Raw genomic sequence first — 26242 nt, 5'->3', positions numbered from 1 at the left:
CACAATAAAAAATTATTTGCTGTGAAGGCAATTACTTACCGTTGTTACAAAGATATTATGGAACTTCAACAATCTCAGAAAACTCCTTTCGAAAAAAAACTTCATGAAAAATAATAAAAAATATGTAATTCGGTAGTTGTAATGGTTTTTTTTTCAAGTTTTGGTGTTAAGCCCTGTGGGACAAATCGACCGAAAACTTAATGAAAAGATTTTATTTTCTTGAACTTGAACTTTACGGAATCTCGAGGACAAAGCAGTCGACGATAATATCTGCCACTGTGAAACAAACAATAACAGTACAGCAGACAACGAAATAATTGCCAATTATTATCACTCGACTATTCTCCTTGGCTAGTTTTCAACCAGCGCTGTTATTTACAGAAATCCTTTCAATAGTGTAGGTTTGAAAAGGTTATGCAGTAACATTAATGAGGACATAAACATCGAGTAAAAGTCATCGCATAAATGAGGGATGAACGATTATTACTGAAGTGCTTTGCAATTCAATTAAAAATTATGAAGTGTAAAAATTGCAATCTATTAAGGCCTGCATTAATGCGTCATAGGGGCGCTAATTAGGTATCACCCAATGTGAAAAAGTGGAACATCAAGTGCACCAAAGTTTTGCATTTTGCGCATTTTCCTGCGATACCGCCAAGTCGCGGCCTAACGGTGCAAGCTACTTAAATCACCATTAAAGTCACTTAAGGGGAACTCCTCGCGATACATAAATTCGTCATAAATTCATTAGATATGCAACGGTTATCCGTGTGTACTACAATAGGTCGTCACACATCCCATGTGGGTTCTAAAATTAGAACTTCAAGTCTCTTCGTGAATTTGTAAACAGGAATTTAAATGCGAGTCTAGTTAAGCGGCAAACACACGATTATGACACCGTCAACATGCACTCGTCAGATGGTGGCGCTTAATAAAACAGAAATTTTGCTGGAGGAGGGAGAAAGACGCATCGGAGGTGTGACGAGACGTCTCCTAATTAAATGCCGTTCGATTCGTTCAAAGTAATTAACATAGTTCCTCGGCCCTTAGGGCGAATGTAATAAATCGTTGTCGGCGACAGCCTAACCGTTCCAGAAGTTGCTGGTGACGTGGTAATCCACCACTAATCTAATTTAAACCGATCTACTTGTCCCCATTAGATATGTCCCAGTTGTTTGTAAATCAAATTTCAGGGAAGGCTGAATGTCGTGTAAGTGGAACGTAGCCCAAGTCTGTCAAAAAGTATCGGCCTGCGGATGAAACTAAAAAATATGCAAAAGGGAAAAGTATTCCGGTGCACATAACATGTATCAATTGGTCAAATAGATTTCAGCTCTAGTCATCCTTGAAAATTTTAGTCCTCTTCATTAATGCAAACAAACAAACAAATGCATTGTCACTAATAATTATTTTAATGAGTTGCTAATTAGGAGGAGGAGCACAAAACCGTTTTCCTCCACGTTCTTCTTTTGCTTTGACGAATTTGTCTCCAAGAAGAATTGTTTTCTGCTCATATAAAGAGGTTAGGAACCTCATGCTAGCTGAGTAACCGACCATCTAAAAAACATCTTTGTTTGCTGCTCTTGCGTCATAACAGCAGTACTTGCAAAATGAAATAGTTCTTTGCTTTATTAGGCGTCTGGATATAATCTACAGTATTTATTGGATTATGGAAACTCGCTCCTTGGTCGCTCGTTCCACAAATTCCAGCTCGCCCGTAAAGATTAATTTACTAAGCGCGTCACATAAATACCTATTACAAGCTACGAAGCAATTCCTTAAGCAGTGAAGACGCAAATAATCCCCTTCCTTCTCAAAGGGAAGTCTTGTGATACATCATTAGAAGATCTTCCGCTGCTCTAACAGTGGCTTACTTTTTCAATTCCAGCAATTCGTTCTGGAGTTACAATCTTTTGAATGTGGGTTCATAGGTATGCTTTTGAGATGAACATTGTTTTTCAACAGGATGGAGCTCTCCCGTAATATTTTAGACCGGCACCTGTATTTATTATCCAATAAAAAAATATATTAAAATTATTATTAGTTGAAGGGTGCCAGAAGAACAAAAAGAAAGTCACATTCCTTTCGCATTTGTTGCAGGACCGGTATCCAATACAACCTGCTGCATGTTTGCTATATTTATCATTTTTTTATTTATACAGGGTGTTTCAAAATTCGCGAATTCCGAATTCAGAGCGTTGTAGGAGATCACTTCAGTAGTCCAAATATGGAAATTTAAAAAAAATCGTGACTCCCCCACAAAGATACATTGGTCTGAAGGTGCACTCTTTGAACTGCGTTTTCTTCAAATACAGGCTGAAAAGTTCAGTGTTTATTGTTATTAATGGTGTAGATGATTGTGGAAAATAATAACGTAAAACAATTTTTTGAAGAATAACTTTACTTTGGAGTAAAAAAATCTTAAATTTTTGTTATTTTTCTTAAAAATGGAACAGCAACGTAGCCTAGAATAGTATTTTGTCACAATGGATATGAAGGCTGGTATGTATTGAACAAAATTAAAGTGCTTATATCTTCTTCAGGAAGAGCGAATTTTTTTTTTCATTTTGGTCACATCGATTTTTCCCTCTTTTATTCACTGGAACGGGAATATCATACCGAGATTTTTTAACCTAATACAGGGTCATTATAAAATATTGTACCATCATAGTTGGCGTTAAAAACCCACACAAATTTTGGATGTGCCGCCAGCCTCGCAACGTTAGACAAACTAGTAGACAGATTTCCACTACCGCCAGGAGCGCCACCTATCGGCGATACTAGCCTCACTCATGTTATGAAGCTTGCGGCACATTCAACTACCACCAACGCCTACTACGATGGTACAATATTTTATAATGACCCTGTAGAAAGAAACTGCATTCTGAACATACAGTTGATGTCAGACATGATGAATTTGGAATGCCACTTTCATAGCCTTTAGAGGAGAGATATTTAAGGAAAGCAATTTTTTAAACTTACTTATTTAATTCTTGATATCATAAAGTGTACCGTGATGAATGCATGACTAGTGATCAATCTTTGTATATTTTTATTAATAAAAATAAATATCAACTCGGTGAACTACATACTTTTAAAAAAATTGTGATACCTCAGTGCACATGAAAACATAATGAAGTAACTCAACTATACAAAATTGTTACGGCATTTTATCCTCATTTACAAGTGTTGACGCCATTAATCCAGTTTCTAAAGACTCAGTGATCCAATCATCTACTTCTTTTAAAATTTGTATTTAATTAAAAATTGTTGGAGTTTATGGAAACGTAATGAAATGTCTAAAAATGTAGAAGAGCTGTTTGTTGCAGAATAGCTGTCATGTCCACATTCAGCAAGACCAAAATTCCTGGCTTTCAGATTTATTGCATCAAATCTGATTTCTGTCAAGTGGCTTGCAAGATAGAACTTCCCCAGGATTTAATTAAATACACTACCGGCTTAGAGCCATTTCGACCACATCAGACAAATTAAATTAGACAGAAAAATTAAATTAACTCAACCGAATTCGCGAAATACACTTTTGTTCGATATTTCGTTTGACACCAGGCGCATAACGAGAGGGTATGCAAATAGCTTTACACATTTAGAGATAAGTGCTTATTATTTCTGCACACATAAAGAAGCGCTTTGTAAAGCTGTTGTGCCAAACTGTTAAAAAAGCACGCAACGCTTGGGGCTATAAAGCAATAACAATCTGCACAAAAGACGAACAGTATCTCGAGTTTTCGATTCTTGAGACAATATTTATCGACTCCAAAGGAAATACCATAAAAGAAACAATGTACTGGAAGGATTGATGCAAAATCAGTCTTCTGATTTTAGATGTAGTTAAATATTCTAAGGGGTGTTTTCAGAGCTGGAGCACGCTAGCGAGTTTAAAGTGTTTAAGAGGATTGTGCGAGTTACATAACATGTTTTAGCTCTCCAGTTGACTTTATTTGGTCGTTGTCGAAGATGTTTGCTCTGCTAAAATGTCAATAAAATAGAATCTTTTTTGAATCGGGTATGTTTAGAGCAGAATCTAATTTTCCATGACGAAAACGACGTTATTCCTTCCAGTTTATATCATTTCTTATTTGTTTGTTGTTTCTGTTTTTGTAATTTATTCTATTATTTACATTATGATTACGACAAAGGCTTGATAAATATTTATGAGAGACAAATCTTTAACGAATATCAATCACATATAAACCAATTTAAATTGTAGTAAAACTTAAATTCTACCCGCAGGAATTTCTCACTAAGGTAATCAGTCATAACATAACAAGTGCTGTGATTATCTGTTACTACCATAATTACTACCATAATTCAGCCGATTAAAATAGTTGACAAATGATGATATATAAGTGTTGGATTTTTCACTGGTTTATCGCTCCGTTTCGCGCAGATATTTCCAAGGTCACAGCCCATGAGAGAATCCAATACCTCTAACACTTGAGTTATTATAGTTTTGTAATTATAAATACCCAAGCTATACATAATTAAATTTTACCCTTTATAATATACTAGCTTTTACCCGCGGCTTCGCCCGCAAATTTCAGAATGTTTTAAAATTATGTTTTTACTTTCATGTATTGTGATAAACGCAGTAATTTCAATATGAAGTTTGTCTTTTTACGAAGAATAATTAAAACTTTACTGCAGACTACTTTTTTCTTGGACTATATAAACAAAAAAATCAATACCATAAGAAACTAACACTATGATCACGTACCAATTCATGAAAATACGCCAACATAACACTTTTATTTTCAGTTGTAACCTTATTTAGATCCTCCTATTGTTTGATTGTCTCGTTTGATTTCAGATACAGTCGCGGCCAAAATAAAGTAGGACAATGTTTTTTCGCTAATGTAAATTTGCTTGCCCTTTCTATGGTTACTATGAAAATATTTATTTATTTATTATAGTAACCCCGGTTTACTCAACTCAATTTTGGCTAAATTTCTTAATAAGACTTGTCCTACTTTATTTTGGCCGCCACTGTACCTGCCTTTTGATTTCTCCGGTATTAAGCTATTTGAAGCTTGTTCTGCTTCATTTAAGACATCTTCCGGTAAAACACAATCATTCAAACACATTTTGCGAAATTGCTACTTTTATAAACAACCAAATGTAACTATGACACCTGAACATATCATGCAAACGCGATTTCCAACTCGAAAAAACTTTTTTTGTGCTTAACAGGCTTAAAAATGATAATAGGGGTTGATTTTTGTGGGTGTCAAGCGGCGAAAGTGACGATATACTCAGAGGATGAAATAGGGGTGAAGCGGCGAAGCAGAGGGTATTTCCAACTCGAAAAAACTGTCTTTTTTTCTTAACAGGGTTGAAAATGGTAGTAGGGGTTGGTTTTTGTAAAATTAAAGTAGACAGTAATTTTCTTTTTGTTTTGAAGATCAAGTGTACAAAATTTCATCAAGATCGGAGTAAAACTGTAGATTTGCATACAAAATATACAAACAAACACACATTCAGTTTTATATATATAGATTAAGAACATTATCCTAGTCTTTTGATTTTATTATTAGTTAGAAAAAATATCTAGTCTGAAACGTAATTGCTGGCATTTCTTTACAAATGAAGCCATTGTTACAACTCTCTTGTTAAATATTTTTATGTTTTCTACCTAAAGATAATGAATCAACCAGGATAATGCTGACGTCAGTTTCTCCGATAATTTGAAGACAAATGGTTTGACATGAACGCCAACTTTAGGGTCTTGAAGCATTAGTACGGTTCAGGAATCATCAATTAATAACTAGAGGCCTGGTGAAATTGATCTCCGCATCACACCGTCATGGGAGATGTCCTGTGAAAGGAGTACCTAAATTGTGCGACATAAGTAACGAATTGTGATTCCGTGAAAAATGCCAACAAAATGCAAATGTGACATGCACGATGTAGAATGTTTCAGTAAATTTAAAAGTTTGCCAGTCGTAGAGGCCAATATTGGAAATTCCATCCGAAGGATGTAAACTGCAAAACGCCAAGTGTTGGAATAAATTTCAAAAATACGTGTTTATAGGATACGCGGTGTGGCTTCCCGGAATAAATGGGCAACTTTCCGGACGAGCCGCTTGGCAAATCAAACACGCCGGAGTGGATTAATCCCTTAAAAAATCATGAGAGACGCTTCTTTCGGGAAATCACGAAGCATTAGTTAAAATCCAGTTACAGCACCGCGCGAATTAGACCCACAATAACTCACGAGGGAAAATGCGACTTGAATTATTGGCATGCACCAGATTTCTTCCTCGGGATGGGTTTATCAGTGGCTCATAAATTTGCCCAAACAGTCCGACTATTGATTTAAAACGGTTGTATTAGTGGTAGAGATACAAACTTTTCGGGTCAAGTGTTTGAAGATCCGGCATAAATTCGAGAATAGGCCTGCTTAAGCCGCAACAACCTCCTGCATATTTCATCTGAAAACACAACAAGAACTTGGAAATGCGCTTGTGCTTTGTTGACCGTAAACGTCCCACACTGCAAGTGTTGCAAGGCGATAAGCGCGACAAAGCGGGGGTGAAACCGCTCGACCAGACACTCCCTATCGGTTTCGCATCGACCACCACCACAAAAAGAACAAGCAAATTTTTTCGATAACTTGACATGAATAATGATCCGAGCTTTGTTTGTTTTCCGTCAATATTGAACTTTGCAACAATTAAATCATTCGGGGGAAAAAGTTGCCGAAGCGAAATCCAGTTGACAAAGCTGAAACTCTCTTTGCAACGAAGTTTCGGTGTCTTTTGTCTCACATGTACCTCCGATAGAGTCAAATTATTTATGGGCGAATAAATTCTTCCCCAATTTAAATTTTCTTTTATTTTTTCGACATAAATTTCACTGCATTAACCAGTATTTTCTTCCGATTTAGCTTTGGCTTGAGAAAAATGAAAAGGAGAACCGTGCAAAAAGTTCTCGTTATTGTGAAAATAACCTTCAACGGATAACTTAACTTCATTTTCTAGCTCATTTACTATTGGAAAATATACGAAAACCTCTTGCGTTTACATCACTATAGCTTTTATGTCTGTAGACTCGATTTAGATTGAAATCTTGAGGGGTATAAAGCTCATATTTTATGAAGCTCGGTACACATCGAAACTTTTGCAAACGTGATAATTCGCAGGGGTAATAATTAAAGAAATTCATTTCTCTCGAGGCTAAATTTAATGCGAATGTCATGTCTGACGGCGTTTAAATGCACAGTGGGCCCATCTCAGTTATTTACAGAAAATTGCATATTCATGTACCTGGAGTAATTTATAGAAAGCGTGATCAGCAAGTGCTCCAAATTTAAATCATTTAATGAAGAATTTCATACTTGTGCATCGTTTTGCTAAAATATGCAAATTGCTCTTGATTGACTCTTATACGGAGCTACTTAAATGTCATTTGTGTTCTGCACGTTCTTGTATTTTGGAAACTAATTTACAAGACTGTTCAAGATAATATTCTGGTGCAAAAATGTATATTTCAAATCTACTTGAAAATAATTATTTGTATGACAAGGTATATAAAAAGTCTGGATTTCCAAATCAAGATTATTAATGCGGTGGTGTAATATTCCATAATTGCACTAATGCATTAATTTCCGTTGTCATTTCCTTGTCATTGACTGAAATTCAAATTTGTTAGACATCTGATTGGTAAGCAGATTTTTCGCTGAAATGTCAAAAAAACGTCAACGATGTGCTGTTGTTAACCTAGAAAACAACTTTCCGATTCGGCAAAATTATAGACTTTTGTAAATAATAGTAATTTATGCAACAAATGTATAAGGTAGTACTTTTTTATCGGTAAGTTTAAACGCACGAGTCGCATTCGAGTGCGGCAATACCATGAGTGATTAGATAAGACTTTATGCGCGAGTTCCATACTATATTTTTCTACGACTGTCTGCACTTAAAAAATCAATTACAAATCAATACAGTTCATGTATTTGTAAAACACTAAAGGAAATAACGACAGCCTACGACACATTTTTTAACGGTTTTTTTAATTTTTCGACAACTTGCTAACAGAAGAATCATGTATTTCAACAGTCGAAAAGCTATTTTAATCCAGTTAACACTAATTTCATCCAAACAGTACAAAAATACATGAGAGCTCGCAAATTACACGCAAAGCTAATCGCATAAGCAATCTTTTACAAGACGTGAACAGCATATTAAGTGTAATTACGTAACACTATCAGCACAAGTGCCGCATATTGGCTGGAATTAAAATTTTCTAGACGTGTTCCAAGAACAAATTTATTTACGAGGGTGATTCATCATTTATTGTCCCTGGCGTGGAAAGCGTTAACTGACAAATAAAAAATTATTTGTCCACGAATTTATTGACAGTAACGTGTTTTGTGAATTTGGTTAAATGCCGTTTTGCTTTTCACAGTTTCAATTTTCAAATCACGCATTAGACAGCTTTAGATGCAACCCCATTGATTAGTATGTACTGTTAGTTACAGAACCTTGATCACAAAGATTTTTCTAAAAGGCTCAAACAAGAACAACAAAGTATTAGTATCTTAGGAAACTGTGTTAAAAAAAGTTGAATTGTTGGAGTCTTTGCTTTTGTCAAGGAGATCAAATCGTGAACAACCCTCGTATACTCCAGATCCATACCTCACGTACTACCTAACAAAATAAAATTTACATTTCCAACAATATATGTGATAAATTTATTGTCACTCTTTGACAATATTCAAATTAACACGATGAAGAGAGAAAATTAAATTGAAAATATACAAATATAAAAATAATAAATAATTTGTGTTGAACGCAATTATCCTAAATTGGAATCTCTGGTAAAATTAAATTGGTGAAGTAGATTTATTTTATTCCACAGAATTTAAACGTTTTATTTTTTTACAAAGATCTCTTTACTGAAATTGACAAAGATATGACACTTCTTAGTTTAATCAACAACCCAGAACAATATGAAATATCGATTATTTGTACCTAGATGTCAAATTTTTTTATTTTATAAATAATTCGGTACCATTGATATCCGGTGTTCATTTAAATTTCTCGTCAAAGTTGGCCCCGAAGAGTCGATTGTGAACGCACCACTCGTCAGTCTGTAGAGTAAAAATACAAACAAAGCAAAAAGTGAAGTTTGATTTAAACAGCTGATCCGTGATCTGTAATCCGTGGTGCGTTCACAATCGACTCTTCAACGCCAACTTTGAGGAGAAATTTAAATGAACACCCTATATGTTTCATTCTTGCCTGAATTTTTTGAATATATACCTAGTTCTCTTTATGTTTAGTTTTCATCCATTGATTTCTTTGAAATTATCAATACATATATGAATTCAATTTAAAAGTAAAATTTGATTTGCAGAGAATGGAAAAAGGTCTGTTCCATAATTCAAGGATATTAAAAATTTTAATGTCTCTTGACTTAGTTTAGTATTATTTTAAATAGATCAGATCAGATCCTGCGTTTTTGTAGGCTGTTGTGATTTCCCTAGCTGACAAATACAAAAGAAATTTAAATTAAAGTTTCGTAATGCATGTTGAAATATATTTTCGCTTGTAATAGCAACTAGAGAAAACAACCCTTAAGAAATGTTCTATGATAAATTGGGCACTAAAACTCAGTTATTTAATTTTCATCTATAATATTGCAATATATTTGCCTTCTTGAAGTACCGAGAGAATGTATTCTGTTATTCTATCTGCCAAGATATTGACTGTTTCATTTTGAAACTGCAGACTACTACAATAGACAGTTTAAGTTGTCTCACTATAAATTGTGCATTTGAAACTAGTCTTCCAATATAAATACATATACAGTGCTTTCGTAAAGTTCGGAATAAATTCTATAAAACTGTAAGTATTAATTTCTGAGAAAAATCCTCGAAGAGATCAACTTTGTTATATATTCTTCAGTACATGCTTTACTTATGTTTTTCATCTCCTAATTATGACGTCATCAAATTTTTTTTTTTTAATGACAACCCCCACCTTTTTCTTGTTTTTCTGATAGGCCTTCATACTAGCAAAACGATGAACGAAAAAAATTGATACCTTACAACAATTTTTTTTAATTTTTATTGTAAAAATTTTAATTGACCTTAAACAAAAACAAACAAACATCTAAGGTTAACAATAAAATTCAATGCAAATGTTGAAATTGCCTCCCGCCAACCATTTAGGATTCACCGACATTTTGTACACTGCGCTCAATAATGTCAGGGATTATTTGTTCCGTTTCGGCGCGAATTCTCTGCCACAAATCTTCTAAATTGTTTGGTCTATTAAAATAAAATTCGATTTTAACTAAACCCACAGAAAAAAAATGTTTACTTCAAAAATTAAATTACATTTTTGAAATAAAAATTGTCATTTTTTTTCCAAAAATTGTTATATACGATACGATTTTTTTTCATTCATCATTTAAGTAGTACGAAGGTCTATCAGAAAGGGAAGAATAAGGTGGGGATTGTCATTTAAAAAATTATTGATGACGTCATAATTAGAAGATGAAAAGTTGTCAACATAAGTAAAGTACTGAGGATATGCACATTTTAAAAACAAAGTTGACCTCTTCGAGACAAAGGAATTATCATCGAAACAAAATAATTTGTATTTATGCAGATTAGATAAAATTTTATGTTTCTGCTGCAATAAATGTACCTGGAAATTATTTAATAATAATCACCGTCCGCTCGTTGTTAGAGTAAATATTAGTAACTGAGACTAACATTGCGACAACTAACAAATTGCTACAACATAGAATCTTATTTCTGAAATATTAACAAGCAAAATCTTGCTCCATATAATTAATAGTATTAAATTTTGATGAAACTCCCTCCAAATGAAATTTTCGTGCTGGTATGCGGAATAAATCTCTGCCACGTGGTTTAATTTGATACTATTGGAAATGCCCGGAATTTTAATATAAAATCGGTATCGGCAACAGATTTTTTTCTAACAAAACACATTTTATTTTCAGACTAGAATACTCGTCCAATATTTATTAGGATTCAATAAGCGTACGTCTTGCTCTTCTTGTAGTTAACTTGTAGTCTGTTGTAAAGCCAAACGCTGTAAAACAATTTATGTTTATCACAGTCGCACATTTGGTTTCATGACTTACATAAAAATGTCGCGGAAAAGCAGAACACTTTCTACTTGCCCTGATAAAACTACATCCACCAGAAAATTAAATAATTATGTAAATTAAATATAAGTCAATTGTGTATGAAAATATCGTAAAATAAACTTCTTGTTTTTAATATACTTAAATTATGAAAAATCAAGATCCAGAGCCAGGGCATTATTTTAAGCATTTTAAGACATAATTACCTTAAAAACTTTTCGGCGACGGCGATTTCTACTCAAGAAAATCTAATTAATCTGTCAGCGAATCGACCATTTTCTGCTTTATACTAAACTGCAATTTATTGGATTTGATGGTATATCAATTAACCCTTTTACTACTTTTACTAAGCGTACAGTAAACAGAGAAGGGTTCTAAATTGCTTCTAATATAGCTTTGTTACTCAACCTACGTTGATACCAAAATAGATTCACAGAACAACATCCGAACTATTTGACAAATTGTATTGACAACAATACCAGTTGGCTACAAAATGTTGTAGTTGGCGATATTTTTTAAATATTGCTTTAACAAAGCTGATTATTTTTAATTCATTTTCTCATACAATACATTTTTCTAAAAATTGTTTTCACTGTTTTAGAAGTTATTTTTGAGAATACTCACGACCACCGATATATCATTAGTTTCTTATTGTGTATCCAGAAGTGGAATACCGTGTTTTTTGACAGCATTATACAAGAGTGGTTAAACGCTTTTTAAATGCTGGCAGTGTAGCTATAGACAAGTTTACAGTGGCTATACCAGATGTTGTGAAAAATGTTACCTAAAAAAAATACATTTACATCTTTACAAATAATCCTTGATTCATCAACTCCTACCTTCAGATTTTTTCTACGAATCCATTTTTACCAATTGGTACAACAACAATTTGCCTAATAATGACCAATAAGCCATGACGTATTTTTGTGATGAGGCATGGTTTCACATTTCTGATTTCGTTAACTCTCAAAATTATAGAACTTGATCACCAATATAATTCTCACAACATTATTGAGGTGTCATTGCATCCAATTCAATTTGGTGTTTGGGTTCCCAAGCGAATTATTCCAATCTTCTTTAATAAAAAAAAAATATCCAAAGATGCCAAAAATTGATTTTTGAAACATTTAGAAGTCAACTTCACGATAAACAACGGGGAAACGATTGTTTTTAGCAAAATTTGGTGCAATTTTTTCGTTAAAAAGACAATACAAAAATCTAGTAGGCCTAACAAAAGATAATCACACAATATGGTCACTCCATAAAGATTAATCAACCAACAAAACAGTTTAATAATTAAACATTTAATTATTTTAGTGATTTTAGTGATTTTAAGATAGCACCCTAGACTTTCACATTAGACTATACAAACCCTATACCGTTGGAAAACTTGTCAAAAAAGCTTTCAACCAGTGCAATAATAAATGCGGGGTGTCATTTGGAAAAAAAAATAGTTTTTGACATTTTTAGTTTGTTTTATTTAAAAAATCGCAGTAGGCATATGCGACTAAGCATGTTATTGAGTAAACACTTAACAGATGCGGCAAACATTCAGGAATCAAACAGCGTCAATTATTTTAATTTATGTGCAACTATTTCGAAGGTACGAATTTTCGAAGGGACCCCTGCAATTCGGAATTCTGGTAAAAAAAACGCCACTGATCAAAAACGATGACAGATAAGTAAAAACGACCTGTGTAGATTTGATTCACAATTTAGCATAGAATCCAAAAATGAAATCAAACTGGGTAGGTTCCATTTAAAAGAACATAACTTTAGTGTTTTTTATAATATTGGGACACCGTGTATGTATACCGCAATATTTTCCGAATATGCGTAGCTATCATCTAGAAAAAAGAAAAAGTTGATATCTTTAATATCAAACAAGTTATGGAGCTTTTTCGCAACTCTGGGACACCTGTGTGTACTAATAATATTGAAAAAAGAGAACTTTGAATTGCTGGTGCCTTAAAATTTGAAAATTGTCACTGTAACTGCAGCAAAAGAATGTCCGATTTTTTGTTGTGGTCCGCTTGAAGATAAAATAGTATATATCATTCAGAGTAGGTCTTTTTGTGCTTCGCCCAGTTGGCTGTTTCGACTTCGTCTGGGTCTTCTTCTTTTAAAATTATTTTAGAATCACGTTAGTGGTAGACCAAGAAAACGGAATTAGGTATGTGGTTTATAAAATTCGTCACTTATTGTTAACACTTTACTGGAGACATTTTATTTGAAAAGATATTCCTTATAAAAGATTAATTACATTTATTTCACAAGAACGAATTTTCTGGGGCTGTTGTTTGAAACTTTCCTTTAATTAGCAGCAGTTGTTAATTGACGCTGTGTAATAAGCGTCGTTCGCAGCTCGGACTGCTCCAATGTTTTGTGCAATCGTCGTCATAAATGCAAACTGCAACTGCATCTAATTTCAGTTTTTCACGAGAAATTAAACCCGTGACAATTATTCGTGGCGGAAACATATTTTGTGGAAAATTCTGCCAGCGACGGATGATTAAATCGCGAATTAAAAGAAATCCCTGAATTCGCCTGAACGGCTGGTGAAGTGGTGGAGAAAAAGCTCTTAAACTAAAATATAATCCAATTTTGGGCTTCACCTACGCATATGACGAGAAATTCCCCCGTTTTGATGGATTATTCCTGCCAGTTGAGCGACAAGCGGTGCATTATATTGTCTCCAAATTTAAATCATATTTGGAATTAATTTAATCTGGTTTGGTGGGTGGAATGTCACGATCTCTGTGCACGAAGGAAAAAAGCACTAACCAAAGTTTTACTGAAACTTCAATGGATCAGAATCTTTCGGATTTGCTGACCTTGAAGAATTAAATAAATTGCCGCAGACTAACAACGAAAGAGAAGCAGTAGTGAATAAAATTCTTCTCCGCTCATTCCGAATCGCCATAATAATAAAATTGAACAGTTGTGTTAAAACAGAAATAAGCTTACTTCTCGTATTCTTGAAGGTCTGTTCGTTCAATGTATAAACAAAATTCTTTTAGTTTCGCAAAGTGTTCTGGAATGAATTGCTTTTACAGAATCGAACATTGTTTCGTGTTGCCTTTTTCTCTCGTGCATTTTTAAACACATGTTGAAAATGTTATCTTATATTATTTTTTACAAAATAAAAAAGATACATAAAACAACCAACAAGTACTTATCTATAAATCATTTAAGTAAGTCAAGTGTTTTAAATCTTTTACTTAAACTTTCGGTCTCTGATTGCTTAGGACATTGCTCGTGAATATTAAGGATTGTAGAGGTACTGGATTCTCTCATGGGCTGTGACCTTGGAAATATCTGCGCGACGGCGGAGCGACAAACCAGTGAAAAATCTGTAAATGAAAACAGAAAACATCGACTACTTTACATGCAAATAGACGAGAGAGAGACGACACTAACGTAACGAATGACGATGTTTTTTGGTCGGTTTGTATTTGAGACCGATATCCCGTCGTTTGCGCAGATGTGACTCATAACCCATGAGAAAATCCAACACCTCTACAATATACGAGTGTATTGTATACATATTATAAGACAAATTAGGTCTCTTGAAAAAAAGGAACTTGTCTAACATAACAATTTGAGAAATTAAGAAAAAATCAAACAAATAAGTAAAAAATTAATGAGCTAAGCGAGCTCACTACACCACGATAACTTGGTACAGATTTATCGTTACTGTGTGGCTCCCTGACGTCACATCACGAGGAAACAAAGTGTAGAACACCATCAAAAAGTAGTTAAGTTTAGTTACCTGAGTTAAATGGATTCAAACAGTACAGAGTCTTTTGTATCGCGTACGTAACCAAAACAGTTGGTAAATTTATTTGAATATCAAAATAACAGAGAAATTCTCCAACTTTATTTATATGTAAAAAAGATTTAAAAAAAAGAAAGTATTGTGTAGGTATGTCAAGATCGTTACATTTTTTGATAAAACAGAGCGGTACACATAAAACCCATTATATTAGCAATAAAACCAAAATTGATAAAATTATCAAAATTTAAGAAACCATTTGAAAGTGGTTATTACCTTTCTTGTCTAGTTAGGTTTCGGTTATTCTCATTAAAACTAACACAGAACAAGCTTACTTTTAAATTTATTTTAGATTTAGATTCTGTTGGGCTTCCATTTGGTTCAAATATCTGTTCAGTTTTCAGATTGTTGTATGAATTGAATTAATGAGTATTTATGGCAAATTAATTCAACAGAACTATCTAATTCAGGCAATTTAACAATAACATATTTGTTGTGGTCCATATGTTCTCCCGTGCGATTGATGCTAATTAGAACACTACACTAATGATCATTACGGATTTTATTTAGCATAACGAATGAGTTATGGCTGCGGAATCCCAATCCCCAACAGATTATCAACAGCAGTTTGTAATTTATGGACAATTTAGCAATGGGTTGATCTGTCATATGTGAAATTAAATAAAGCACCTATGGCTGCACCGGTCTTTAGTCACAACTAATAAATTGTCAAGTGTAATAAATGGGATCTACCTCATAAAAAATAAATCATATTTAAACTGACTTATAAATGGCTTAAACATAATCAGATATTAGTTCATAATTAATGTAGTTATAAACTATAATTATAAATTACCATGAATAAACTATAATTATAAATTACCATGAATATTAGTGATAAGCTTTTTAAAAGCGTAGATTAACTGGAGCATGTTGACAGCTAACCTAAAATTTAGAGCCAAAAAATCTTTCTTTTTTTTCTTTCTTTACAATGTTTTACATTAAAAATATAATTCCTATTCTCGACACCTTTTGCTGAAAACAAACCTGTTCAATAATGTCCTGATTAAACATAAACATATGTCATTCGTGTCAAATGGCGGGAAATTCAAACTTTACACTGTTCTCAACGGTTTAATTTTTCAAACGCCTACTCAGCCTAGGATTTCATTTGAACGCACGATATCTATTGTTAGTTTAATTTACGAGTAGGTATGTTTCTTTTAATTTGCTGGATGAATAAGTTGGATATTTAATTTTTTCGTCACACATAAAACGGAAACGTAACAAGAACAAATAAAATTAACTGAAAATAATTTTCATAATAAGTTTTAAAGTAAGGATGCTCCAGAAAGTTTCAGGAGAAGTCTCACAGATAACGCTGATAAGGCTCAAGTGTGTCGTGAAGCAATGTTCGGTGAACACCACTGCGGCGATAATTCTAAAATTATTTTACTAAATTTAAGCGGATCTGCTCTAAAGGAAAGGCTCAGAATATTCCTCTTTTTTTTTTCTAATTAAAACCAAGATGAAATAGTTTTGTGTTAGGTATAGTAAGAGCACAAGATATTGGAAACTCATTATAAAATAACCCGATTGCCCCTTACAATGGTTTATGGCTTGTCCGTAAAGATGTCGTAAATAATACCGGATTTTGGTCGCTTCGGCACGCTCCGAGCGTTTGCAGCTTGATGGTCCGTACTCGAAAATTTGTAATGTGTCGAGGGAGAGACCGCCCCCACAGTGAGTCACGTGAATCTGACAACTGGAATCTTACCAGCGGCGTAACGGGTAACGGGAAACGGTAACGGGTAACGCGCACTTCACTGGTAAACTTCAAACTTTGGTACATTACCTTGGTAAAGAACACTGCAATCCTGTGTATCTCCGAAAATAACTAATTTTACAAAAATCACCAAAAACTGGAAATCACCAACAGACTAGGCAAATTCGAAAAGAATCTGGAAACAAGACATTTCAGCACGGGTGCTACTACCCAGGTAGAACACCCCTTCAATTTAAAAGTGGACACTTTATTACAATCCTGATCGGTGCGACCTATTTTGAAGACCCCCAGTAAGAAATATTTAAATATGGCCCATTTCTGAACCTTCAATAATATGAGCAATTTATAACGGCCGACAGCAATGTGCTGTCCCCACCGTTCCAACCCTCATAAAAGTATTAGTACGTTATAAAGACCTTCATAAGTCGTCCTACAATGATATTAGTGTTAAACAAACAAAAACTTTTCAAACTCTTATTTAATATCGATGGTCGACTCTGCTTTGAGATAATATATCTAACCGACCAGTTTTGTTTCTTGTTTCAATATGATGACAATATATTATCTTTTCCATTCCCTACATTATGATTTATACCTAAAATTTATTGCAGTATTGTTTTATTTATTTCCTATCAGGCAATCCAATATTCTCTAAATTCATTCCTCATATTAATACAATTCCTTTCTGTTCCATACGTTGCATCAGAACCTAGAATCTTTAAATGTGCTTCTTATTTCCTGGACGTCGTCTTATTTTAGAAAAATAACTAGAGCTAAAAGCGTCTCGCTCGTCCAATTAACAACAAACATTATTAGCTGTACTTTCAGTGAATACGTAACAGTTAAATAACGTTAAAATATTCGCCTCAGCTCTAGACCCAGACAGGAAGAATTCTCCTTTTATTAAGCAGGTATAATAGTGGGAAGCCAATTTCGTAGTCATAAATTGCCTGCAGTATGCTGTTTGCATGTACTCAGTGTGTAACATGTACATGTGTTTTGTCAATGAACATCTGCGCCTAACAATTTACTCGCTGCAGGAATATTTAATATGTGAAGCCACAAGTTTGACACGTTATATTCGTTCCCTTTACTCGCAATACATTTTTAGATTTCCATCCTGCAACATTTTCAAGAGTGAAATTGATGTTCTCATTAGAAGCTTTTATTACACACTTTTAAAATGTTTGCAGGAAATTATGAAAAAGTTAGACGAGCTTAATTGGTGGACTTGGGATTTTTCTCGTGTCTGGGGAAACAAAATTGACTAAATATGCATTAAATGTGTCATTTCTCATACGATTCGTTACTTAACGAACTATAGTGCTTCTTATTTAACTTCTATGATGCAAGATACATTATTTCTCTATTTTAGAAGAAGCTTTATCCAATTTAAAAGGCCTTAATTTTCAAGCGGTTTTAAATCTTGCTGATTATACAGACTGTCTATAAAAGAATGTAAGATCCCAGATAATTACTAAAATGATCTTCACACTTGAACAAAATAAGTCCATTATAATGTCTTATTACCGCAAAGGTGTTAAAAGAGACGGAGAACGGACATACAGCGTTCAAGCTTGGAAAAAAGAAAATTAAAAAAAAAATCGTCGGGACTGTAGCGTCAGAAGTACCTGTACCTTAAGCCTCAGGGTACTTATTTATTATTTACTTTTTCACCCTCGATGTTGTTGTTTACTTAAATTCCAAAGTGGGTTAGTAAAATTAGCATAAAAATGGATTTAAATGCAAAGCTGATCCACAAAGCATGGTTATGTAAGGAGGTCAACGGCAGTGCAGCAACTCTATCAGAACAGTTGGCAGTTAATGTCACAATAGAGTGCCACTTACGCACCCAGCGGGTCGCAGATTTTTCAGCCCCTCACGCTAAGACCCCGAGGGTGTTTCCTTCGCTTCCTCTTAAAACAGTCAGGTGGCCACGATCTAATTCTTATTTTTTTTTTTGCAGGGCTTCCTGAAAGAGATGCTCGAGCTGTTGGTCATAATAGCCATGACGTTATCCGAGACCAGCACCGAAACTTTTACAATAGGTTATCTGACCGGGTCGCAGAGGAGACCGGGAGATCTGGAATACCCGAGGCCGGGCTTGACCATCTCGGGGGCCATATCTTTGGCGGTTGACGAAGTGAATAGAGACATCCTCGGCGAACGTGGCCACCGGCTCGACTTCATCGTCGCCGAGACGTACGGGGAGGAAGTGATAAGTGTGCAAAAGACGGCGGATTTGTGGACGAAAAATGTGTCGGTGTATGTGGGGCCTCAAGAGACTTGTGAACATGAGGCTTTCATGGCGGCTGCCTTCAACCTCCCCATGATTTCCTACGTAAGTAGAAAACTTCAGAATTATGCAAAATACGCATCAGCTAACAATTGGCAGCATCGCTGAAAGCTTATTTTTCCAATTTTTTATCATGTTTTCTTATATTTCATATCAAAATATGTAGTTACATATACTATACTTTTTTCATTATCTCTATTTGTTTTGTTTTTTCATTGAATTTTTTTATAATTATTGTTCTTTTGTATTTGAAATAAATCTTATTTTATAAATATGCCCTCTTTTTTCAGTCATCACCCTTTATTTGTATTTTTTTTTCATCCTATAAAATGTACGTCCAATTTTTTACTGCTAAGAAGTTAACCCCATTCTAATAAAAGTAAAATCGTTGTAAAAGATAAGGTCTGTCGTCAAACGGTAGAACCAGATGCAAGACGGATTAGAGAATTTAAGAGCTATCATTTAAGCAGATAGAAAAGTTATAACACTTTCTAATTACAATGTACAGCTCTCTGAACTCCGTATCAGGGAAATTTTCAACCAAAAATTTTACTCAAACAAGGACAAGGAATTGAAGTAAATTAATGAATTTAAAATGTTAGCAAATTTCAAATTGAGAGAAACACCAAACGCCAGTGTCCGCAGCTCTGAAATAACTTGGTCCGGCGCAGAGCACAAAATACAGCGACGCCACTCATTAATGAGGAAATGGATGGTTGACTTGGCTGGCTTGTGAAAAGAATTTCTCGTGAGTGTGATGTGATGCCTAATGACACATTTACTTTTTATTCAAATTTGACCCAGAAGTTCCATAAGTATTCGCCAGTAGTCAGATAAAATTAAGCAATACAACACAGCGTAGGATGAATAAATTTTTTAGGCACCCTTAACCAAAAAGGTAATTTTACGTACTCTCATGCGGACAAGAAGTAACGCTTTTTCGGACGCACTTTTCAAGGCATGGATCGTGGCGCCATCTGTTGGTCTATTTAGTAAATTAACAAAGAAACCGACAAAACCGGCATGGACCGTGCGGCCATCTGTTGGTCTATTTAGTTACTCAACGAAACCGACAAAACCGAGTAAACCGACTGAAAATCAACGAATATTTGACAGTTAAATTTACCTAACCAAACTGTTTTATTTGCAAATGTTGTATCATTTACTTCTGGTAGCCGAATCTCAAGAGTGCATCGAAAACAACTGAATTTGTGTCATCATCTTGGCTTTAGACACGTCAAATTTAAGATCTAATTGTTTATTAGTTGTTAACAAAAATTGTATAGAACGCATCAAGTGTCATTTTGACACTCACGAGTCGCCTACGACTCGTGCGGCGAATCTTTTCATTCGTAACAAAAAGTGCTACTTTATGCACTTGTTGCGTAAATGACTATTAGTTACGCTCGAGCGTCATCGTAATTATATCAATCTACTTTAACACACATGATTATGTAGGAGTGGCAGATGCATACTAACTAGCAAAGTGTGAACGTCTCTCTAGCACTCCTAAGTACAACGCTTTGTCTCCTTAGCAACTTAATGAAGACCCATTTAACTACCACCAGTGGGTTCTGATTGATCTTAGTTGTCACACGTATAATATTATAGCCGCCCTTCATAATAAAATCGCGAATTACATATTTAAATTTTGCATTTTCTATGAACTGACATGTTCTAACCAAGTTCTAATGAAATCTTATTAAATTTCTTTCTCCGTTCCAGCTAAACCTTCATTCATGATAAAAGGAAATAACCCACACTGAAATTCCTCCTTTTGGGTCGACTTGTTTTTCACTATTTGTCGAATAATGAACGTGTCTGGGTGCAAAACATAAATCACTGATCAAATCAGAAAAAAAAAGCGTCAGCTGCTTATCTGTCTCCTCGTTATAAGTAATCCGAACCTTTGATGTAGATGGTCTCGAGATTACCACAAAACGATTTTCTCTCACGTCACCAAAAACCGCACATACAGGGTGACAACGAAAATTGCTTCATCATTTTTTAATTAGTATTTCCAAAAATACATTTTAAAGAGTTGCAACCAAATGTACTAAATAATTGTTTTCTCTTGAACAATTTTTCTTATAATATTTGTTGTAACGGAGTGTACAGAATGTAGATAAATCGAGTGAACCCTGGTGCGTTATTTTCTGCCCCACCGTGTATATCTCGATTGGCCCGAGTTAAAATCAGCCCGAGGGAATTTTGAGAGATCACGTGAGTTCAATGGTCGCACTAATCACGGCCAACCGTGAAGCTAACACGAGCATTGCGTGTTTGTTTTCCCTTATCGGTCCTCGGCCCTTTTCTTTCCACATCCTCCGTTAAATAGGACGTCAGTTGTTCAGCGAAAGAACAAGCAAGACGTAAGAAAACAATCAGGAAGGCCGCGACACTCGAACCTCCGACGTGACATTCCTCCAGATGGGGGATCGAGCGGTTGCGGAAATATTTCAGGAGAGTAGCCTATCTCTTTTACGGCAATTACACCGGACGAGGGGTCGTTTGCACCACGTGACCACTGTCACAATTACCTAATCTTGACTGTTTTAAAATTCCATTAAGCTTGCGAGCTTCCAAAGCAAACGATTCGGTTAAGTAATGGTAAATGTGTCGCCGAAGGAGGGTTGGAAGAGGATTTTTGGCGAGGGAATGATAAATTTGCTCGTGCTGCTGACGGTGTAGATGTGAACAGTATCTGTAAGCTGGAGACGGAACAAATCTCCAATTTAGTGTCGACAAACATTTATGTTTGTTGCTTTACACTGCTTCTTCAACAAACGAAAAAGATGGAGCCACAAACAATTTCTTCCTCTAGTACGAGGGTCATTCATCATTTATTGTCCCTTACCTAAAAGATTATACAGGGTGTCTTAAAATTATCGTATTCCGAGTTCGGGGCTTAGTAGGGGACATTCTGTTGACCAAGTAAAAATGTTAAAAAAAACATTGCTGTCACTTTGAAAAAAATATCAAAGTTGCCAATATTTGTTCAAAAGTACTTGATTAATATTCTAGCTATGTTGTACTTCCCTTTTGAACAAAAATTGGAAAAATGAAACTTTTATTTTTTCGAGATAAAGCTGTTTTTTCAAGAAATATCTTTTCATTTATATTTTAATATTTTACATAATCATCCTCACCAGATTTCAAAATGAATGTCAACCATTTATATTTTTTATTTGAAGAAAACATGATGAAAAGTTTGAACTTTCAGACCCATATATCTTTGTAAAGACCCCCCCTATATTTTTTGTTTTATTTTTTCGAGATTCCTGAGATTTTTCTCTACAAGACCCCCGACTTGGAATACGTTAATTTTGCGACACCCTGTATATTATTCTGAATTTTCTACAAGATATAAGTATTTTCAATTCACTTGAATATAAAATAACAATTTGCCCCTGGCGTGTTTTCTACTAAAATCAAATTATTAAAATAATTAGAGAATGGGAACATTTTATATAACTTATATGACAATTATCTAATTAAATCATTATAAATAGATATTACTTTCGCTTTGTACTTTAAAACTAATAAAAAACTAATTTTGATGATATACAGGGTGTATCTGAAATACGTGTGTTAATTTTAACCACAGAAAGAACTTGCCAATTCATGAAACCTTTCTCTATAGCATTTTTACGAAAAAGCATTACAAATTGATTTAAAATTTGGAATAAATTAGTCATCAAAGTGTATACAGCTGGTTGCAAAAAAAAAAACGGAAACTGTCAGAATAAAATTGACCCATTTTTACAATTTTTCCATAGTGTGAAACCTTCTTACGAGAGGAGATAGGTTAGAATCAACGTCAAAATTCAATGACATTTTCAAAAATTATTTGATAGGTAATTGTTAAGTAGACAATTAATTGACAAATTGACGAATCAAATTGACATTAGGAAAATTTTCGTTTCCCGTTTTTTTTGCAACCAACTGCACCCGCCTATGGGTAAGGGCGAAAATTTTCTGTTGTGTTAGAAACGTAGCCTTGTGAAAAAGTTACATTGTTACAGAAAAAAATAAATAATTAAAATAAAAATTTTCATGGTTGCAAAAAATAGAGACTAGTTAATCACACAAAACGACTCGTTTGGTAAAAATTGGGGGGCAAAATATTTTGGAATACTTTTGCGAATTTTGTAAAATGTTATAGAGAAAAATTTCATAAATTGGCGAGTTCCTCCACTGGTTAAAATTAACACACGTATTTCAGATACACCCTGTATATGTTAACGCGGCAGAAATAGTTGAATTTCACAAATTTATTAATATTTTTACTACAGGTCTGCTATCTCGATCACATAATAATCCTTTATTCCTACAATATAAGTAGCACGAATTTTATTCGTGCAGACTAATAGCACCTTTTTATTGTCGATGTTAAAGTGGGCAATTTTACTTTTTACACTTTTGTACATCGACATTTCCCAATCCTTTGTGGAGATTATCCAATATAAAATGTACATTAAAAACATAATTGTGTCGCCTTGAAAATTACTATTTTTTTTCTAAAGCTCCAATTAGTCTTTTCTGGTGTTATAGGAGTAAATGATTCTTTTCTTTAATAAAACGTACATTACAAAATAAAATCAAGTTTTTTATTGCTGTAATGGAGAATTATTAACAACAAATAAGTGAAAAAAGGAATAAAGAATAGCCCAAGGAAAAAGCTTGTCTTCTGCAAATTAACCACTACAATAATATTTATTTCAGGTAATATTTTGAACGCTGATTTGGAAATACAGTATGGAAACTTTAACTGGAATAAAATTCGTAACTTGGACAGGCGATTTTTGTAAAATGTCCCGAAATAGGTCAATTATTATTTTTCCTGGTCCACATTTTGGCGCATCTATCTGCTTCCGGAAGTGCGCAACCATCCCTAACTTTTTTTTTCAAATGTAACGATATATCAAGTAACACCTCGTTTGAAAGGCCACTTCGCAAGGAATACAATGTATTATCTGTTACCTGAATATTTCGAAAGCCTACGTGCTAAAAAATAAAAACCAATTTCTTGCAAAAATGGTGGAGGCGCCGGAATACTTTGTTTCTAAAAAAATTAAGACATATTTGTTATTGTTTAGGGCATATCAGTTCTAGAAACTACCCTTGACAGGTATAATTCTGTGTAAAAAAAATGCATGTTTATCTCTACTCGTAACAAATAACTGCAAATTTATGTTCCACAAATACCGTAATCGCCGCTAGATATTTTATTCAATTGTATTTTATAGATAAATCAAATGTAAAAATGATCGCATTACTCCATCTCTTGTATCGGGCGTTCATTGAAATGTATCCTTAAAGTTGGCGTTGAAGAGTCGATTGTGAACGCCCCACTCGTCCGTCTGCAGAGTAAAAACACAAACAACGAAAAAAGTGAGGTTAGATTTAAACAGCTGCTCCGTGACCTGTAATCCGTGGTGCGTTCACAATCGACTCTTCCACGCCTACTTTGAGGAGAAATTTAAATGAACACCCGATATTATAGTATTGCCGTTATAACTTTTTATCTGCTCCGCCCACTAAAATTGACCAATCAGAATCAAAGCCAGATTCAATCTGTATACTTTTTCATCACATTTGCCACGTAAAAAAGTTAAGGTTAAAATTTTGCTGTCAAGTCCACAATTATTGTTTTAGGTTCTAAAAAATAAAATGTCATTAAGACAATTCGAATGTCAGCAATTTTTACTGTGTAAATCAGATCGTCTTAACAACCTATTTGATTGGTAACTAAGAAAATGAAATAGGCGGGGCAGATAAAATGTTACGTTGTCCTTAGTATAATATAAAAACTACCACAACCAGTTTTGTACAGCTGATGAAGATGCCAGGATACTTTTAACCCTGTAACTTTGTTAACACTCAATTCTGCATTTTATGGATATAATTGTGACGAATGGAATGCACATAACTCTATCTCTAACATCTAATTTATTTTTCACACTGACGCTACTGGTCTTATCGATTCGGATAGATCAGAAGTTAGATTGCTTAAACATCGACCTATTTGTGACATATCTAATGCAAAAAAACTGCATGCTTCTATTTCTTGCACAATTATTTTTAAAGAACGCAATTTTATATTTTGCAAAATGGTGGAGGTGCCGGGATATTTTTTCAGTTCAAGCAACAGTATCTTTCTTGTTGTTCGAGCTAGCCCAAAGGTCAAGTCTAATAACTCTATCAGATTTATTTTCTAAATGTTTATAACAAATCAGATACACAAAACTTCATAACGCTACATCTAGTGTTATCTACACTTTATGAAAGTGGTGCAGACGACAAGATACCTTTTCTTTGCAGATAATGACATCTTTGTTATTACTTAACACAAAAAACAAATATCCAAGAACTCCAATATTTTTAAAACTTTAATATTTTTAATTGTGTCTATGCTAGTTTCCATTGAACACTTTATTATCAAGAATATTAAGTGAAAATTGGTTTAGTTGATCAGAAGACGTGAAGTCAAATGAGATTTAAATTGCTAGATTTGGAAAAGAATAGTACATTCTTCAACGAGCCGTAGGCGAGTGGTGGCATCATCCGAGTGAATAATAGCTATTCTACGTGAGTTGAAAACAATACTTTCTCCACGACTACACCAAGAAAAAGCAATCTTTGCAAATTGAATTTATTTTGATTTTTAATATTTGACAATTAAAATTGTGCCTCGTTAGCGGTTGCTACGCGATGCGCGACTTATTGTTTACAAACGCATCCGATTGACGATCTGCGACTGACGAATGAAAACAGGAGGGATATGATGTGAATATCCAACAAGAATGCATTCATTCTTTAATTGTCGCGGAGAAAAGACTTGATAGTTCTGTAATATTTTGGGGAAAGTACCTAATCTTTTTCCCTACACAATAATATCCATATGATTGTATCTGTTTGTAGGACAAAGTAATATTTAATATGTACAAATAAACGAAATGTTTATCCTACGAAATGTAATGCGCAAATGTTGCTATATGGAATTTTCGGTTTACTGCTGCGGTCACAATTCCAACTCGAAAGCTGCAGCCTTTCAGGTATAAACTTCCACAGGAACTGGCGTCGTTCATATTTATTTTAAGTTCACTGTTAACACAAAGTTAATTCAAAATAAAATAGAGACAATTGTTGACATTATTTTAGAGCACCTGTCAGATAACAAATTGTATCATAAAATTGAAATGAAATACTTGTCGTAGTCGTAAGCTTTGATATTTCACAATTT

The 26242-nt window shown here is 34.1% G+C and overlaps 1 protein-coding gene across 1 annotated transcript in view; it reads left to right on the top strand.

The window, feature by feature from the left end:
* LOC138127358 (guanylate cyclase 32E) overlaps positions 1 to 26242 on the top strand; it is a 74115-nt gene that overhangs the window by 13149 nt on the left and 34724 nt on the right. Inside the window, exon 2 of the mRNA XM_069043402.1 lies at positions 18667 to 19041. Within this exon, the coding sequence (XP_068899503.1) occupies positions 18682 to 19041 (360 nt within the window). The 5' untranslated portion in view covers positions 18667 to 18681. The remainder of the gene's footprint in view (positions 1 to 18666; positions 19042 to 26242) is intronic.

Source organism: Tenebrio molitor, chromosome 3 (assembly GCF_963966145.1).
Source record: "Tenebrio molitor chromosome 3, icTenMoli1.1, whole genome shotgun sequence".
In the NCBI taxonomy this organism is placed as follows: Eukaryota; Metazoa; Arthropoda; class Insecta; order Coleoptera; family Tenebrionidae; genus Tenebrio; species Tenebrio molitor.
Note: the sequence above shows the minus strand (reverse complement) of the source record. Positions and strands in the feature narration are given on the sequence as shown.